Here is an 18279-nt window from a genome sequence, read left to right as displayed (position 1 = left end):
GTATTCCTTCCTTTTTGATTTAAATGTAACACAAATAAAACACCCACCGTCCTTTGCGACAGACACACCAACATGGCAGCTTTGTGCAAGGTCGTGTCAGGTCTGAGGACTGGCGCATGTGTGTTTCCAAAACGAGCAATTGATATTTGCAAGTCCTTATACAGCACAGATAGCGGGGAGACATCGGAAGGAAAAGCGGTGGAAGAAACGCAAAAACCAGCAGCCGACAAGGTAAAAAGTGGCTTCGCTGCAGCATATGAACAACACACAGACCTTCAGCAGAGGCAAAATCAGACGGGAACTACTGTCAGACTTGGGTCAACAAGAAATGAAAAATCATTTGCGTCATTGCTACGAAATTCTCCTCTCATGCAGATGGGACCAGCAAAGGACAAAATGGTAATCGGGAAGATCTTTCACATAATCAAAGACGATTTATACATTGACTTTGGTGCCAAGTTCCATTGTGTATGTAAACGACCGACAGTGGATGGAGAGAAGTACCAGAGGGGGAGCAGGGTACGTCTGCGTCTTGAGGACCTCGAGCTCACATCTCGCTTCCTGGGTGCGAACACCGACACAACACTACTAGAAGCAGATGCCTTTCTTCTTGGACTGATCGAGAGCAAGGACGCAAAGACCAAAGAGTAGAACAGCATTGACTCCTCCGACCAATAGACCTGCCCCAGCAGAGGACAGTTTTTCTTGTTGATGTCACTATTCCCACATTATTGGCATTTGTCACTGAGAGCTTGAACAATAAATGTATCCAATTGTAATGTTGGTTTCATCTTGAGAAATCTGCTACATCCATGTTAAATGGTCATTTAATTTACCCTGGAAGAGTCATTAAATGCCTCATGCTTAGTAAGTCATGTATAATCATAACCCCAACTAAGGTTGTAGCTTTCAAATGTTTAATCAAGATCTCATGGACTGTTAGTCCTTGCATGTCAATGTTTGAATATGAAAGTGGTTACATTTCTCCAGTCCCATCCTACCTCTCAGCAAATCAAGTGCTGGGGTAGCACTTGATCATGACTCTTACATTCCATTACACTATACTATAAGTCATTGGACGAAGGTGTCTTCTGTAGGGGAGAGTTCTTTAAAGATCCCACACGCTCGGTCTGAACATTAACATGCATCGCTTGCGGTACGGTTTTGGAAGCAAAAGGCCCTTATTTATCGTTGATATGAAAGGTAAATAAAAGGTTATTCATACACACCTTGTTTGCATTAGGGATTATAACTATGCATTAACCATGTACTTAATCATCTTTAGAAAATGAATAACTCAAAAGGTACATGATCAGTCAGTTTTTATTCAGTGATATTCGTAGAATTAAAATGTGCAGTTCAGCATATGCATCGAAGTTACTTTTTACCTTGTCACATTGAGGAATCCCTTTCCTACATTTAGTGTTTTATTTGAAAGTACCCTCGCCAATTTTTAGACTAAAATTGCCATCTTGAGAAAAATATTAGTTATATTTCTGTCTTTAACTGATGTAGTTTACTGTACTGAGGTATCCTAAAGATGAAGGCATCAGTACAATTTGCAGTTCATTAACAGCCTATAGCAATACATACTTTCTATAATCCAAGATCCGTGAAAGGTAGCAAAAAATACATAATGTCAGAGTACGATATCATCTCTTATGACAGACTAACATCTGAATTTGATGGTTAAACAAAAGAGAGGAAAACCTAAGAGGTTTGGAATGGAACTTTAAAAATACATGTATTTTTTGCATAACGGTATGCCCTGAACACTTTGCCATTGTATAATGCGTGCAGTGATTTATAGGCAGCGACTCCCTTAGTAGAGCATTTCATTTTCATCACGTGTAATTGACCAGGTTAAATGCAATTGCCAAGTTATTGAGCAGAGGCAGCAAGGTATTTGTGGTGGTTATTAAAATGCAGGGAGTAGCATTTTCTTTGGGATTGTTTGAGATGATGCAAGCCTTAGTTGGGTGCACTGAGATGCTTTGGAGGCTCTTTGAGGCTATGGTTGTCCTCTACTATGGGTGTGTACGTGTCCTCTTCTACAGCATACTAGGTCACCATACACTTCAACCACACATGGTCATATACAGCCACTGTGAGAGACAAAGACAGAGTGGATAAGGTTATGTTTCCATAGTGAACCAGTGATTAAAAGACAAAGCATTGAAATTCAAATGGTCTCACCTCTGTGACATTCATTTCAGCAGTTCCAGCACCTTCTCTATCCAACGCCTGGAAGGCCTCTGTGAAAATAAGGGGAAAAATATACATTTTTAATTGTGCTTTAACACTACCTGTAATTAAGGCCATTACCTTTTCTTGACCATCTGACCAATGACATCTTTAACCTGTAATTCGATGCCCCCCCCCCCCCGGGGAAAAGGGAAATGTGAAAGTATTTCCCTGCTTGCTTTTTTCAAAAGAAACACCATTGCTGAACAATTTTTTTGTTATGTTGGGAAGCAGAAGTAATATAAATGCCCCAGTTAATAGAAGACTGCGTGGACCATTCACATGCATAGAAGCTTAAAGGGAGACTTCGGGATTTTGGCAATGAGGCCATTTATCTACTGCCCCAGAGTTGGATGAACTTGTGGATACCATTTTTATGTCTCTGTGTCCAGTATGAAGGCAGGTAGAGGTAGTTTCGTTAGTCTTTGTGATAAAGCTAGTTAGTATTGGCTAAGTCTATGGGTACTAGCTAGCATTCTCATTGTCAAAATCCTGAAGTATCCCTTTAATGTGTGATAAGTAGAATATTAATGGAAATTATTAAGGTATGAAGATGTGATGAATGACTGTAAGATTCAGAGGACATTACATCAATGTCTTGGTGCTGGAGGACAGAACTAGCAGTACAGACAGAAGTCAAGAATTTCTCCTGATCCTAGTTATGAAATGATCATGTGAATTCAATCACAAAATCACAGTCCAGAAACAATCACTGGCCTAGCCCTCACACCCCTTTGCAGATGTAGAAGAATCAGATATGTATGCAAAATTGTGAAAATGGCTCCATTCCAATCAGGCATAGAGGAGCGTACATATATCCAATACTTTCAGGACTAAATGTTGTTTCTGGACCAGGTTGTGTAGTCAAAGACAAAAAAATACATACTGAACATGGCTTCTAGCTTGACCAGACAGCAGACAAAGTTATCAAAGTCGATGACCTCGTTTTCAGCGTATCTGGCCACAAGCACCTGGTTCAGCCTGTTGTTCAGTTTGAATCCTGTGAAGATCATAAAGCATGTAACACATGAAAACCAAAGTGTTTTTTCGACATCACATATGGTTGTCTAAGCCTGGTCCCAGATCTGGTTGTGTTATCATGTCAAGTCATAGTAATGCAATGGCAATACGTGACAAGGAGTTGACATGATAGCACAAACAGATCTGGGACCAGGCTACTGTAGTCTGACTGTATAGATGAAAGCAGTGTTATCCATTGATATCAACCAGTGGAGGCTGCTGAGGGGAGGACGGCTCATAATAATGGCTGGAACAGAACGAATGGGATGGCATCAACTTATTCAGCTCCAGTCATGACCACGAGCCTGTCCTTCCCAATTAAGGTGCCACCAACCTCCTGTGATAAACAGTACTGAATTACCTATAATGTCATTGACGTAATTGACAACATCAACTCTGCAATTCATAATGTGTTGTAGTGCATAAGTTATCGTTATTAGCTGTTTAATTGAAGCCCCTGGATTGTGTTCAGTAGGTACACTGTAGACACAAAACCTACATGTTATTTTAAAGTGCAGGTAGCTAGTACATCTCTGTCTTACTCTATTCAAAAATACTTTTGCCTGTTTCATGTCTACTTAACAACACCAATCCAGTAGTGCGAAGATAGAGTAATCACCAGCAGACTCCAAGGCCAGACGCATCTCATAGGAGCTCATACATCCAGACTTGTCCAGATCAAACTGGCGGAAGATTCCCTGGGAAAAGAAGAGATTAGAGCCTTGCATTCTTGCATGCCATTGTCAATTTTACTATTACAGAAGTGAAATATTGTCATACAATTATCAGCATATTTCAACTCACCAGCCACTTCCTGATCTTATTCCACAGAATCTGAAACTCAACTATACCAAGGCGAGCGCTGCCATCTTTCTGCGTGACAGGTGAGTCAAGGTGTCATAGCAATTGGAAATAGAGTGCAACATTTGTCTGTTAGTGTCACATATCAAAAAAGTAATGATACTTTTTTTGTGATCACGCAATTGGTTATGTATGTATTGTATTTTTCATTAATACTGCCGTAATATATATCCTTGCCCAAATAAAGTTGAGTATGTATTGAAATGAAGGGTAGGGAGTGTTGAAGTGACTAGCTGAGGAAGGATACGTCTAATAGGCTGACCATGCCTCTACAGGACTCCATGCTGAACCCATCAGTCTTCAGGTCCCTGTCTGGGAATCAAATCCAATTTAAAATCACAACACACTTTACATTAAAGCAATAATTGAAAAAAAAAAGTTAAAGAATTAAAGAGGATAAATAAAAGAAAATAAGATCACAGAAGATGTGTAAAATAATCACTTATTAAAGGCCCGGCTAAAAAGGTGGGGTTTTAAAAGTGATTTAAAACCTCAATGGTGTATTCCCCTTTTACCTGAATATAGGATAACAGACCACATTTCAGAAATTGCATTGAATGGACAATGAGTCACTAAACCCCCTGGACCTGAAGAGCATTGAATGAACAGTACTTACGTTTGGTCACGACCCTATTAAGAATGGTCCTGAGCTCACGGACAGAGATCTCCATGTCCTAAAATATAAAGCAGATAATGGTTTTGTACTCAAAATGTCTCCATGTTCTTAAACATAAAACACATCTTTGCACTCAAATGCGTTTCGGAAAACCAAACTTGAAACTCACCTCCCCAGATAACTGAGCGAACATGGCCCTGAATGAGTCCTCAATGTCACTCTCTGAGATGTCCTCCTGTGAAGATAAAGACTCGGTTGCCATCCATGTTGATACATGGTCAACAAGTGAAATAACAGTGCCTTGTGAAAGTATTTAATTCCTTGCAAAGTTCTGTCTGACATTTTGCAGTAACTTTAAAAAACATTATTTTATATATATATATATATATATATATATATATAAAAACATATATATACATATACAACCTACTCCACACTTTCAAACTTAAAGAAAAATACATTTGTATTTTCCCATAATAAAAAATGGAATGTCTCAATTGCATAAGTATTCGCACCCCTGAGTCAAGTTCTTGGTTAAGCACTTATTGCAAGAGAGTTGACACTTGAACATCTAAGCTTGACTCTTTACCTCATCTTCAAAGTTTGCCACCACATCATCATCCAGTTCTCTGAAATGACATAGCAACTATTTAAAAATAAATTCCATAAATGTTTACATGCAATGTTAAGATTATACCAAAGCTGCTTTTTACATTCAGTAATAGCCATACAATACAATAGCCACAGACTCTTATTCCAATTCTTTACCAAATTGTGCCAATGTCTAGAAGCTACAGTGGTATACAGATGTCAAATCTTAACTTGATCACTCTTTTGTCACTGAGAATTTTCCTACTGCATCAGGAAATTCAAATGTGATTCCTTGAAAAGTTATATTTTTCTCTCCATGCGGGGGCAGTCAAACGCTAGGCCCAGGTCCTATTACTCCAACATTCAAATGTACAAAAATGTATCTGAAATGCAGCCATACTCATCAACAACTGTCATTTTATATAGCTTAATAACACAGATATATATATTGTGGGTGGTTGGTTGGATGGAGTCTTGTTGGAAATGTGGGGTTGGGGATCAAGGCTCACTTATTTTTCATTATTTTCATTTACATACTAAATGTATAAAACTCTGTGATCAACATGATCAATACTTTGTTTTTATGTACTTTTTTTAAAATGTTCTTTTCTTTTTTCGAGTGGCAGCCCACAGGTGAATACAAACTAAATATGAAACGATATTACTCCCCCCATGGTCATAAAAAAATCATAGGTTTTCATGAGCCATTGTGTAGGCTACCTTTTTAGATCTACAGTATATATTATCAAAAGAAAATGACATCTTAAAACCAGTTGAACTGGTACCCAGTGGACCTGCAGTAGGCCTAAAATGTAGGTACGATACTGCATTGTATACAAACGCCGCTTCCAGCTGCCACCTGGCTGCGATTCTAAATATTTCCTCAAACATTCAAATCCTCCTACTGCAGGATTATTTTCTCCTGCGACAAAATGGGTCAATTTAAGACCCATCATCTGTACATAATTACCAACAACTGATTAAGGTGTATTGAGAAAACCAGACGAGAAATTATTTAGGATTGACAATTTTGCTGCTAACAGAACTGTATTTCTCCATTTAAGTTGCACATCCCTGAAGTACTACTATACTGTACTCACTGTGTCTCTGACTGCTTCTCAGTGAAGACTCTGAGGACAAAGTCAGCCTCTTTCCCAGGTTCGAAGGTGGAGGGTACCACCAGGTACTCCCCGGGTGGCAGGCGCAGCCGTGCGCTCACCTCCCTCAGGTTGATAAAGGTCTCAGAACGTGCACATGATGAGTGCTTCAAGAAGAAGTCTTTCTTCAAATGAACACTTTGACAACCCTTAAACTGAGAGAAGGACAGTGGTAGATAGGGCTAGTTTGTGTGTGTGTTTATGTGGGTAACTGAAACTGTTACATACCTCTTCTGGAATCTGTAATGATAGAAAGGACAAGGTCAGTTTTAGGGACATTTTGTTTTGGTCTACTGTTGATTCTTTGGTCACTGGGTATCACATCAAATAAACAGACATTATACACAGAATCTACCTCTACTTGGCTAAATGTATCTTTAGTTTATTCTACCTTTCATCAACTTTTATTGCAGCTTAATTTTCTCCTCTGCTACTGGCATGTCACCTTTGACCCCTCACCTCGTAGATGGCAAAGCCAATGGTGTGCATGTCCTGCCCCTGGCGTCGGTAGCGGCGCCTATCCTTCTGCATGAGAGCCACCAAGAAGCTGCAGGCCTCCTCTTCATCCTCAGGGTCGTCGTCCTCCTCCAGCAGGGTAATCTTATACTGGGGGTTGATCCAAAAGGTGTCTAACAAAGACACAAGTCAGAGGTCATGATAATGCCTCCTTTTGAACATAGCAAGTAAAAACGCCTGCAGTCAATTCTAACTAAACTCAGGGCTCTATTCTAACAAACCAAACGCAAATCTTAGCACACTCGCGCAGTGCTGTGGGTGTGTCAGAAATAATTTTGTTGTTTTGACAGCGGGAATTATGGGCACAACAGCTGGTGGTAGTGTAGAGGCACGCTTTTCATTAATTTGTTGTAGGTGTACCGAGGGCTTGACCACTTACTGGCCAATGAAAACCTGCTCTGAAGCTTTTAATGTGGTTGTGCATTTACGGTGTTTGATGTTCCGTTGTCATGAACTCCAATTCATTAGGAAGGCATGGCTGTGAGTCCTATCCATTGAAGACTGTTTATTAAACGTCATAGGCCTACAGTAACCCTATAATAGGCCTAGTTTAAAAAAAAACATGTACCCAGTTATTCACAAAAGGTCATTTCCTTCAACATGGGAAAACTAGCCTACACATTGCATTTGCATTTCCATGGCCTAAATTGCAATGCAGGTCCGAGCCATGGACATTGCCTGCAAAAGGTTTTAAGATTAGCCAACCTTCGCTGTTGATATGGTCTGTATAGTAACTTTGCCACGTGAAGAAAACAAACAGGCAAATATCTTAGATCACGTCTCTCCGTCTGCAGTACTTGTTCACTTCTCTCCTTTATCTGATTCCTTATGATCCTACAGCACCCCCTAATGTCATAACTAGGTACTTGACAGCATTACACCAAAATATCAGTATATTCCTTATAAAATATGTTATGGTATGTTCTCACTAGGATATTTGTATTTAGCAACATATGCAATCCATGAACAATGTATGCAACTCATGTGATAAACAAAAGACATGCAGTCAGTGACTGATGAAGTTGAAGTGTATCCCTGAATCCAAAATCAACTCCTAGCCCCTACCACCTAGGTGGAATTGTTACCATATTGCTTACAACTATCCAATCCAATCAGGACTACACAAGGGCCTACAAGGTAGTGGGTGTAGTGTGGTGGTCATGGTGCTCTCTCACTTGGGTGGTTCCGGCAGCCTCCAGCCGTGCTGCCCTTCCTCCAGCCTCCGTCAAACTTGATGGTGTTCCAGAAACTCTGGCTGTCATCACTCAGAGCATCTGCTGTCAGGTTACAGATCTCCAGCCGGGAAAACTGGCGCAGGAACTCCTGGAAGGGCATCCTGGATATTCAGAGAGCAGGGAAAGGGAGACAGATGGAATCTGTTTGATCAAATTGGAATATTTCCATCTGGTTTGGGTCAGGTGTGGGTTGGGTTAGATTATTATCGGGTGCCGGTATGGTATACAGGGTCCAGCCTCAACAAACAGGACACCATAGAAAACCGAGTTGTGGGTGGAAAACACACAAGGTAATATCTCAGAATGTGAACTCACCAGAACTCCCCGTCCTCCATGTGACAATTCATGTCCTCCCTCTCTGTTGGATCAATCGCATTCCACTCAGACGAACTAATAGCAATATCCAAGAGAGAGAGACACGGAGAGAGAGAGAGAAAAAAAGAGAGACAGTGATGAGTATTGTTTAACTACAAGGCAAGCAGGTACGAGCTCCGCAAATCCATTAGGGACGCAAAAAGTCAGACACAAACTTGAATTGATGTTCAACAACTCAGACTCACGACGCATGTGGCAAGGACTACAGACTATCACAGGCAAATCCAGCTGTGTGTGTGGTGCTCACCGAAGCCCACCTCCCAGACGAGCTTAACACATTCTATGCTCGCTTCGAGGCAGCCAATACCGAGCCATCCAGGAAAACTCTCGCTGCTCCGGATGACCAGGTGCTTTTGCTCTCCGAGGCTGACGTGAGGACAACTCATGAGTGAATACTCACAAACCCACCAGCCCAGATGAGTGTGTGCTGACAAGGGCTGGGATGATACCAGTAACCCGATACTCGTTAATATCGTGGGCAAGGAAACACCTTCTTTAGGAAAACAGCCCTAATGTTGGTAACAATCATCACGTTGTCATCCAGAGTCACATTTATTTATTTTCCAAGCTATAGCAGACAATATTTTACATATAGAAGGTTTTTAAAGGACCAAAGAGTTTGTTCTGCTTCATTTTTTTATTTTTGCCATGGAAAATAATATTCCGATATCATCCCAGTCCTAGTGCTTACCAGCTGGGGGGCATCTTCTCTGACATCTTCAAACTGTCCCAGGCTGTAGACCCCACATGCTTCAAGCAGAAAATTACGTACCAGTGCCCAAGAAAAACAAGGTGACATGCCCAAATGACTATCAGACTCACCCCGGTCATCATGAAGTGCTTCAAGGGGCTGGTCATGGCCCACATCAAGGCTAGCATGCCAGGCACACTGGACCCACTCCAATTTGCCAACCTCTCCAACAGATCCACAGAAGATACCATTTACATCACTATTCACATGGCCCTAACACATCTGGACAAGAGGAACACTTGTGTGAGAATGCTGTTCATTTACTACAGTTCAGCACTATTGTTCCCTCCAAGCTCGACACCAAGCTCTGCAACTGGATCCTGGGCTTCCTGACAGGCAGACCACAGGCTGTGAGGATTGGTAACAACACCTCCCCCACACTGACTCTTAACATAGGGCCCCCCAGGGGTGTGTCCCCAGCCCTCTTCTGTGCTCCCTGTTCACCCACGACTGCGTGGCTTTGCATGACACCAACAAGTCAGCCTATAGCAAGGATGTAAGTGAACTGGCATTGTGGTCTCCCTCAACGTCCGCAAAACAAAGCAGTTGATTGTTGACTTCAGGAAGCAAGGGAAGGAACATGCCGTGATCCACATCAACGGGACTGCAGTAGAAAGAGTCTGCAGTTTTAAGTTCTTCGGGGTCTACATCACCAAGGACATGACAATAACCAACACCACCACCACCAGTCTTGTCAAAAGAGCGCAACAGCATCTCTACTTCCTAAGGTGACTAAAGAAATTTAGCATGCCACCCTGGGTCCTCGAAATACTACAACTTCATTATCGAGAGCGTCCTGACCGGTTGAATCGCGGCCTGGTACAGGAATTGCTCCGTCCACGACTGCAAGGCCATTCAGCGGGTGGTAATGAGCATGACGTATCGGAGCAATAGACTGTCGGAACTAGAAGCACAAGCATTTCGCTACACTCGCATTAACATCTGCTAACCATGTGTATGTGACAAATAAAATTTGATACCAACAGACTCAAAGACAGTTTCTATCTACAAGCCACCAGACTGCTGAACACTTGAACTGGACTGACCAGCAGCCTCTGATTCTCCACACCTTAGCACACATGCACCCACTCACGGACACACCCAACCACACAGATATACACACACACACATTCATGCTACACAGACACACATCACAACTGCTGCTAACAAACAGACTCTTAGTATTATTGCTAAATACTGCACAATTTAAAACACTTGCCCCCCAATCCCCCCTTCCCCAAAACAAGTGTAAATATTAGATTATAAATTGTGGCTTCCTCTACTATACTTATGCTAAAATGATTATTCTAATAGTAATTTACTTTATGTTCGTATCCTTAACTTTTCTTAGTTCTTATTGTTGTTGCATTGTCGAGTAGGAACCTGCAAATAAGCATTTCGTTGGATGGTGTATACAATGTGTATCCTGTATATACGTCTAATAAAACGTGAAAATTGAATAGCGAATTTGTGCACACAAACAGATGTACACAGACACACACGCAGCCTTTTGAGGGCCCTAAGCGAGATTTGGTTGCAGTTTTAAAGCACATTTTGCCTCGACTTATGCCATGTTCATACGATATCTGGGTGAATAACAAAATCAATGGGGGACCCCTGGAGGTCAGTTGCCCCCTGAAGATCAGGGCCCCTGGGCACATGCCCTTCATGCCCGGTAGATAATTCAGCCATGAAGGTTTAGATATAGCTGGCTTGGCTAACTTGCCTAGCAATCTTAGAAAATATTAGCTGACATGGGCTAATTGAGTGACTGTCAGTGACTGACATAAGAGAAAAACTGCTGATGCACATTGACTATTATACCCGACTGAGCCACGGAGCCCTACGCTGTCAAGAAGAGCATGATGGTTGTGATGTGAACTCACTTATCACTCCAAGCCCCGGTCCACTCCACCTGACCCCAGGGGTTACGAATACGGATCAACCTCTCCATGCGACCCCGGAAATCCACCTATGATGATAGACAGACACAAAATTTGGGTCAGATTTTACTTAGAAATTTTAACCACTTGCCACATTCCAATTTGAGAGTAGAATTTCTCAATCATGATGTTTGATAGTCACAAATGCCCGTATAACTATTCATTTGGAAATAAGTCATTTCTGTAAAATACTGCCTGTTTACTGAAAGATGAGGAGAATACGTGCTTCTTATTTTGCTTTTTGTGATTTGTTGACGTTTATATTCCTGTTTTCACCACTCCTTTTCCTCCAATTCCAGATTCACACTAGGGTCAAGCTGAGCCACGCTATGCTAAGTTGTACTTAGCTGGCATGCTTACGAATCCACCATGGAACTCATGCTGGAAAGGACAATGTGAAAATGAAAAATCTGAGCTATTACAGTATGGTTCGGGTCTGCCCTTTAGTGTGAATCAGGCACAATCGCCTAAGGCTTGAAATGGCCCGCAGGAAGAGGCAAATCCCTCACTTTTCCACAAAGACTCATTTTCACTTACTCACCTGCTTCAGACCTGTGACAGAGTAGGCATGGCCTTTAACCAGCTTCTTAAAGGTCACTGCCTCCATGTCGAAGGCACTGGTGATCTGGTAATGCAAACAGATGTCATCATACATTTCCAATTGTTACCACACACACTTCGGACATGACATCTTTGGCCAAAACTACAATTGTGACAACAGACTCTTTTTCTCTCCACTTTAAAGAGGCTGCATGGATGTTTAGTTATTGTTTACCTAAAATTTTGGCTTGAGTGTTGCCTATGTGGTTCATATACACATATTACAATATTAATACTTTCTTAAGTAGCTTCAGGCTAACAATATACCTTATGTCCATGGGAAGATGTGGCCATTTCTGTCCAATGTGTCAATGTCTAAACCAATATTTCTGTCCAATTTAGGGGACCACTTTTGGCTCAAACCATCCCCAGAGGCAAACGATGATCATACTGCAGCTCACAATTCCAATATGTGGAAAAATAGCTTGTTTTAAAATAAGCCAAGATTCATGTTGTGAGTGATTCTGTTGTTTTGGGGAATTTAAAAGCTGAATGGGGTAAAATGTCAAGCTAGATTAGAACCAGTGACATAGGTCCCATCCAGAAACAACCCCCATCTGAGAGGACTGCATATGTGTACTGCAGGTTGTCGTGTGTGCCATGTAACAGGGACGCCACTTACGTCAATGGAGCAGCCCAGAAGGGAACCTCTCTCCAGGGCTTTACCGATGATCCGGTACAGATCCTTAGGTGCCTTACGTAGCTCGTAAAACTCTGCCACGCCACCGGTGAAGTCCTCAAAGCCCTCTGTGGTGCTGCCACCAGACAAGGCCTCATAGGAGCCACTCAGTCTAACACAAAAATGTCACAGTGTGTCAATCCTGGAAAATAATTATATCCCTTCATGCAACAATGTAAAAGTATTCGCCATCTACAATATTCGTAAATGAAATGTATGTTCATAAAACAAACATAATAAACATAACATTATAGCTACATAGATTTATGAAAGCTTAAGAAATGTATGATGCAATTACACATTAGTCAGAGCTAACTGGACTTGTGACATGTATGCTTTATGAACATTCAATTGTTTCCCACTGTTTACTTGGTGTAGCAAATTAAACTTAGAAAAAATACAATTCTATTCTAAGATGGATGCACTGTATACCCGAATTAAAGCCTGTTTTACGGTACCATTAAAAACATTTAAAGCTTTTGACACGGACAATAGCTAATATTAGGAAAATCATACTTGGCATAAGCCTTCTCAATCAGGGCACTCCAGAACTCGTTACCCTCAGCAGAGTGAACAAACATGAGCTCGCCATCTTTGACAGGCAGTCGATCATCAATGACAACATCCACCCACTCTCCAAACTGCCAGAACTGTGAACAAACAAAACAGTTTGGAGTCAGACACGAAGGTTATAATTGTTTTATGCTCCCCTATGAAGCTAAATAACGTCTCCAGCATATGTTTCTAAGTGCTCCCCATAATCACCTAATAATATATGCGAGAACTGTTGTCTCTCCGGGAATTTTTTTGTGGAAAAGCACTGACCTGATAATTCAGGAATTGAGCCTCCTACAAAGGTTGATTTAAAATCCCTCCAATCAAACTTCTGAATATGGCAAGTCATTCTTTCTTACATATTTAGGCCACAATGCTGTATCATTATATTATCTTTCATTAAAAGGTTTTTCTATTCCATTTCCTCTATTGTATTTGATTGAATGGACCTGGAAGTGGAAGATGCCAGCGTAGTTGTCTTGGAAGGATTGACCATGAGGGACCACCCTGTGTAGCAGCTTCTCATTAAGGGTGAGGGAAGCAATGGCTGCCAGGAGCCAGCAGTCACCTAACCAGAGGTAAAATAGTAAAAAATAAATTAATCAAATGTATTTATAAAGCACTTTTAAACACTGAGCGGTTGTCACCAAGTGGTTCACAGTAACCTGGCCTAAACTCCAAAGAGCAAGCAGATGCACAGTGGCCTGGAAAACCTTCCTACGAGGAGGAGGAAACCTAGAGAGGAACCAGGCTCAGAATAAAAGCACCTAGCCCAGATGGGAGAAGAGGGAGATAGTTAAAGCATTTTCAAACGTAATCATTTCAACCTGGGGTGAAAGTGTGAGAGAGGGTGAATAAATATAAGCTAGCTTAGCATCAAATGTTTTCTTAAAATAACACCAAATAACGATACAGAAACCTTAACATTCAAAATCTAAAAAGGCACCATAGCCTAAATTAGTCATGTGTGCATCTTTCTAAAATATTACCCATGTGTCTTAAAAACACAACATTTACACTGGCTGGTGCGGTTTCTATCTCACCACTTTAAATGAAGGCTGCTGTTAGTAGAAAACAAAACACTTAACTCATTTCAAGCACTCAGCTCAAATCACCCTTGTTCAGCATTTAGTAGTGAGTGAATAGCCAACCTAATGCATTTTTGCCAGTCTGAGCCAAGCCTTCAAACATTTGTTCTGGTTTTCCAAAACCTCAACTCCTCTTTGAAAATCTCTTCCAATTTGCTTTAACTGAAATCATATACCATCAGTAGACTACTATCAATGGCATGCAGCAAGAACAGCTGAACATGTCAAAGGCTTATTCCCACCATCGTCACATTGTTAAAACCATGAGGCAACCTCAACTATTATGGTCCCGTGTAGATCAGTTGGTAGAGCATGGCGCTTGAAACACCAGGGTTGTGGGTTTGATTCTCACGGGGGACCAGTACGAAATTGTATGTACTCACTACTGTAAGTTGCTCTGCATAAGAGCGTCTGCTAAATTACTCAAATGTAAATGTATTCAGCCTTTAAGGGGCCATGTACTGTAACTGAATTAGTGTGGGGAGTAAGAATGAGCTACTTCCCTATAGAGAGAGCTATGGGGATTGCTAATGCAATTTTAAAACGTCCCTAATGTCACAACTGGGGATTGCTCTGGCCTCAAGGTCTTGCTAAAATCTCCCTTTCTTTTAAGTGTAAATGCTGTTATCGACTGAGGGGTTGAAATCCTAAGGCTACACTCAAACGCATTAACAGATTAAATTGTGTATGACCAATATTATTGTCTGTTGTCAAAATTACCACTTCAAAAAGCATTGGCTTCATACGAAATTCTCGAACATAAAATTCTAGTGTGTCGGCGTTGTAATGTGGGTGCATATGACAGCAGCCTTATCCATATAAGTGTATACTCAGAAGTAGATATGTTTAATAAGCTTAGCACTGCTTTCTGGTGAAAAAGTTCAAGAATGGACCTTATAGTGAGGAGTATTATCAGATTTGTCAATCATTGTCACATCTTCTATTACATTTCAAGCACTGGTTAGCTTCAACCTGAAGTTTGACGAGCCTTATAGAATACTTGAAAGGCTACATAACTCAGTCAAGATAATTCCCCAAAACAAACAGAGGGGGAGCCCACAGGCCGTGACATAACAGGAGAGTCGACTCCTGCCAAAGACAGAGAGAGAGAAGTTGTTTGTGGGCGGGGTCTTCAGAACGTCGTGTGTATAACAATTACACATCCGACCGCCTTTTCAGTTCCAACTAGACTAGAGATGTGAGAAAAATTTAACCAAGACTTATGAGATCCCAAGAACAGAACAGTTTTGGGCTTTTTTTTGGGCCATATCCTGTGATCTACTCACAACATTTTCTCGCTAGTTAAAAAGGAAGCTGATCATGGCATTAATCATGACTGATAGCTCGCTGATTGAACAATCTTTTATCTTGAATTCCATTCCAGTGGCTAGGTCCGTTATCCGCCTCCCTCCACCCTGTTTTGCAAACATACGCCAGAGATTGCTGCATGGGACATCAGCCAAGATCCATTAGCACGCTTTCTCTGTAGGCGTGTCCGCTATTAGCCTTTCTGTGAATCATTACCAGTGTCTCCCTGACTCACAAATGGGTTCTGCCACACCCAAACAGTCAGCTGCCTAGTCAGGGTCATTCTTATTTTACACACAGAGCTATTACAAAATAGATATACAGTACCAGTCAAAAGTTTGGACACAACTACTCATTCAAGGGTTTTTATTTTTTATTATTTTCTACATTGCAGAATAATAGTTAAGATATCAAAACTATGAAATAACACATGTGGAATAATGGAACCAAAAAAAAGTGTTAAACAAATCAAAATATATTTTAGATTATTCAAAGTAGCCATCTTTTGCCTTGATGACAGCTTTGCACACCCTTGGCATTCTCTCAACCAGCTTCATGAGGTAGTCACCTGGAATGCTTTTCCAGCAGTCTTGAAGGAGTTCCCACATTTGCTGAGCACTTGTTGGCTGCTTTTCCTTCACTCTGCGGTCCAAATCATCCCAACCATCTCAATTGGGTTGATGTCGGGTGATTGTGGAGGCCAGGTCATCTGATGAAACACTCCATCACTCTCATTCCTGGTAAAAGAAATAGCCCTTACATAGCCTGGAGGTGTGTTGGGTCATTGTCCTGTTGAAAAACAAAATGATAGTCCCACTAAGCCCAAACCAGATGGGATGGTGTATCGCTGCAGAATGCTGTGGTAGCCATTCTGGTTAAGTGTGCCTTGAATTCCAAATAAAATCAGACATTGTCACCAGTAAAGCACCCCCACACCATCACCTCCATGCTTCACGGTGGGGACCACACATGCGGAGATCATCCGTCCACCGACTCTGTGTCTCTCAAAGACATGGCGGTTGGAACTAAAAATCTCAAATTAGGACCAAAGGACAGATTTACACGGGTCAAATTTCCATTGCTTGTGTTTCTTGGCCCAAGCAAGTCTCTTCTTATTATTGGTGTTCTTTAGTGGTTGTATTCTTTAGCAGCAATTCAACCATGAAGGCCTGATTCACGCAGTCTCCTCTGAACAGTTGATGTTGAGATGTGTCTGTTACTTGAACTCTGTGAAGCATTTATTTGGGCTGCAATTTGTGAGGCTGGTACCTCTAATGAACTTATCCTTTGCAGCAGATGTAACTCTGGGTCTTCCATTCCTGTGGCGGTCCTCATGAGAGCCAGTTTCATCATAGCGCTTGATGGTTTTTGCGACAGCACTTGAAGACACTTTCAAAGTCCTTGAAATTTTCCAGATTGACTGACCGTCATGTCTTAAAGTAATGATGGACTGTCATTTCTCTTCACTTATTTGAGCTGTTCTTGCCATAATAAGGACTTTTACCAAATAGGGCTATCTTCTGTATACCAACCCTACCTTGTCACAACACAGCTGATTGGCTGAAACGCAAGAGTGCGCAAAGCTGTCATCAAGGCAAAGGGTGGCTACTTTGAAGAATCTCATATATTAAATCAGCGAGCAGGCCTTTCTAATCGACCTGGCCGGGGTTTCCTGGAAGGATATTGATCTTATCCCGTCAGTAGAGGATGCCTGGATATTTTTTTTTAAATGCCTTCCTAACCATCTTAAATAAACATGCCCCATTCAAGAAATGTAAAACCAGGAACAGATATAGCCCTTGGTTCTCCCCAGACCTGACTGCCCTTAACCAACACAAAAACATCCCATGGGGTTCTGCATTAGCATCGAACAGCCCCCGTGATATGCAGCTGTTCAGGGAAGCTAGAAACCATTATACACAGGCAGTTAGAAAAGCCAAGGCTAGCTTTTTCAAGCAGAAATTTGCTTCCTGCAACACTAACTCAAAAAAGTTCTGGGACACTGTAAAGTCCATGAAGAATAAGAACACCTCCCAGCTGCCCACTGCACTGAAAATAGGAAACACTGTCACCACTGATAAATCCACCTTAATTGAGAATTTCAATAAGCATTTTTCTACAGCTGGCCATGCTTTCCACCTGGCTACTCCTACCCCGGTCAACAGCACTGCACCCCCCACAGCAACTCGCCCAAGCCTTTCCCATTTCTCCTTCTCCCAAATCCGTTCAGCTGATGTTCTGAAAGAGTTGCAAAATCTGGACCCCTACAAGTCAGCCGGGCTAGACAATCTGGACCCTTTCTTTCTAAAATGATCTGCCGAAATTGTTGCCACCCCTATTACTAGCCCGTTCAACCTCTCTTTCGTGTCGTCTGAGATTCCCAAAGATTGGAAAGCAGCTGCGGTCATCCCCCTCTTCAAAGGGGGGGACACTCTTGACCCAAACTGCTACAGACCTATATCTATCCTACCATGCCTTTCTAAGGTCTTCGAAAGCCAAGTCAACAAACAGATTACCGACCATTTCGAATCTCACCATACCTTCTCTGCTATGCAATCTGGTTTCATAGCTGGTCATGGGTGCACCTCAGCCACACTCAAGGTCCTAAACGATATCTTAACTGCCATCGATAAGAAACATTACTGTGCAGCCGTATTCTTTGATCTGGCCAAGGCTTTCGACTCTGCCAATCACCACATCCTCATCTGCAGACTCGACAGCCTTGGTTTCTCAAATGATT

At 41.7% G+C, this 18279-nt stretch overlaps 2 protein-coding genes across 2 annotated transcripts in view; one reads left to right on the top strand and one right to left on the bottom strand.

Moving 5' to 3' along the window:
• Positions 1–39: 39 nt before the first annotated feature.
• LOC115142700 (small ribosomal subunit protein bS1m-like) lies at positions 40–1224 on the top strand. Its single transcript, XM_029682355.2, has one exon. It carries the CDS (start codon positions 73–75, stop codon positions 649–651), a length of 579 nt encoding a protein of 192 aa, XP_029538215.1. The 5' UTR covers positions 40–72; the 3' UTR covers positions 652–1224.
• Positions 1225–1305: 81 nt separating this feature from the next.
• LOC115142698 (calpain-1 catalytic subunit-like) overlaps positions 1306–18279 on the bottom strand; it is a 43126-nt gene continuing 26152 nt past the window's right edge. The window contains exons 24-42 of the mRNA XM_065000707.1: positions 13593–13711; positions 13105–13238; positions 12532–12700; positions 11851–11934; positions 11253–11338; positions 8556–8630; positions 8181–8341; positions 6949–7118; positions 6718–6729; positions 6433–6644; positions 5331–5370; positions 4911–4976; positions 4742–4799; positions 4373–4437; positions 4069–4137; positions 3884–3962; positions 3131–3244; positions 2197–2255; positions 1306–2105 (exon numbers count right to left, since the gene is read on the bottom strand). Coding sequence (XP_064856779.1) covers positions 2079–2105; positions 2197–2255; positions 3131–3244; positions 3884–3962; positions 4069–4137; positions 4373–4437; positions 4742–4799; positions 4911–4976; positions 5331–5370; positions 6433–6644; positions 6718–6729; positions 6949–7118; positions 8181–8341; positions 8556–8630; positions 11253–11338; positions 11851–11934; positions 12532–12700; positions 13105–13238; positions 13593–13711 — 1799 coding nt within the window. The 3' untranslated portion in view covers positions 1306–2078. The remainder of the gene's footprint in view (positions 2106–2196; positions 2256–3130; positions 3245–3883; positions 3963–4068; positions 4138–4372; positions 4438–4741; positions 4800–4910; positions 4977–5330; positions 5371–6432; positions 6645–6717; positions 6730–6948; positions 7119–8180; positions 8342–8555; positions 8631–11252; positions 11339–11850; positions 11935–12531; positions 12701–13104; positions 13239–13592; positions 13712–18279) is intronic.

This window comes from Oncorhynchus nerka, linkage group LG15 (assembly GCF_034236695.1).
Source record: "Oncorhynchus nerka isolate Pitt River linkage group LG15, Oner_Uvic_2.0, whole genome shotgun sequence".
Lineage (NCBI taxonomy): Eukaryota > Metazoa > Chordata > Actinopteri > Salmoniformes > Salmonidae > Oncorhynchus > Oncorhynchus nerka.
This window is presented reverse-complemented; position numbering and strand designations above follow the sequence as displayed.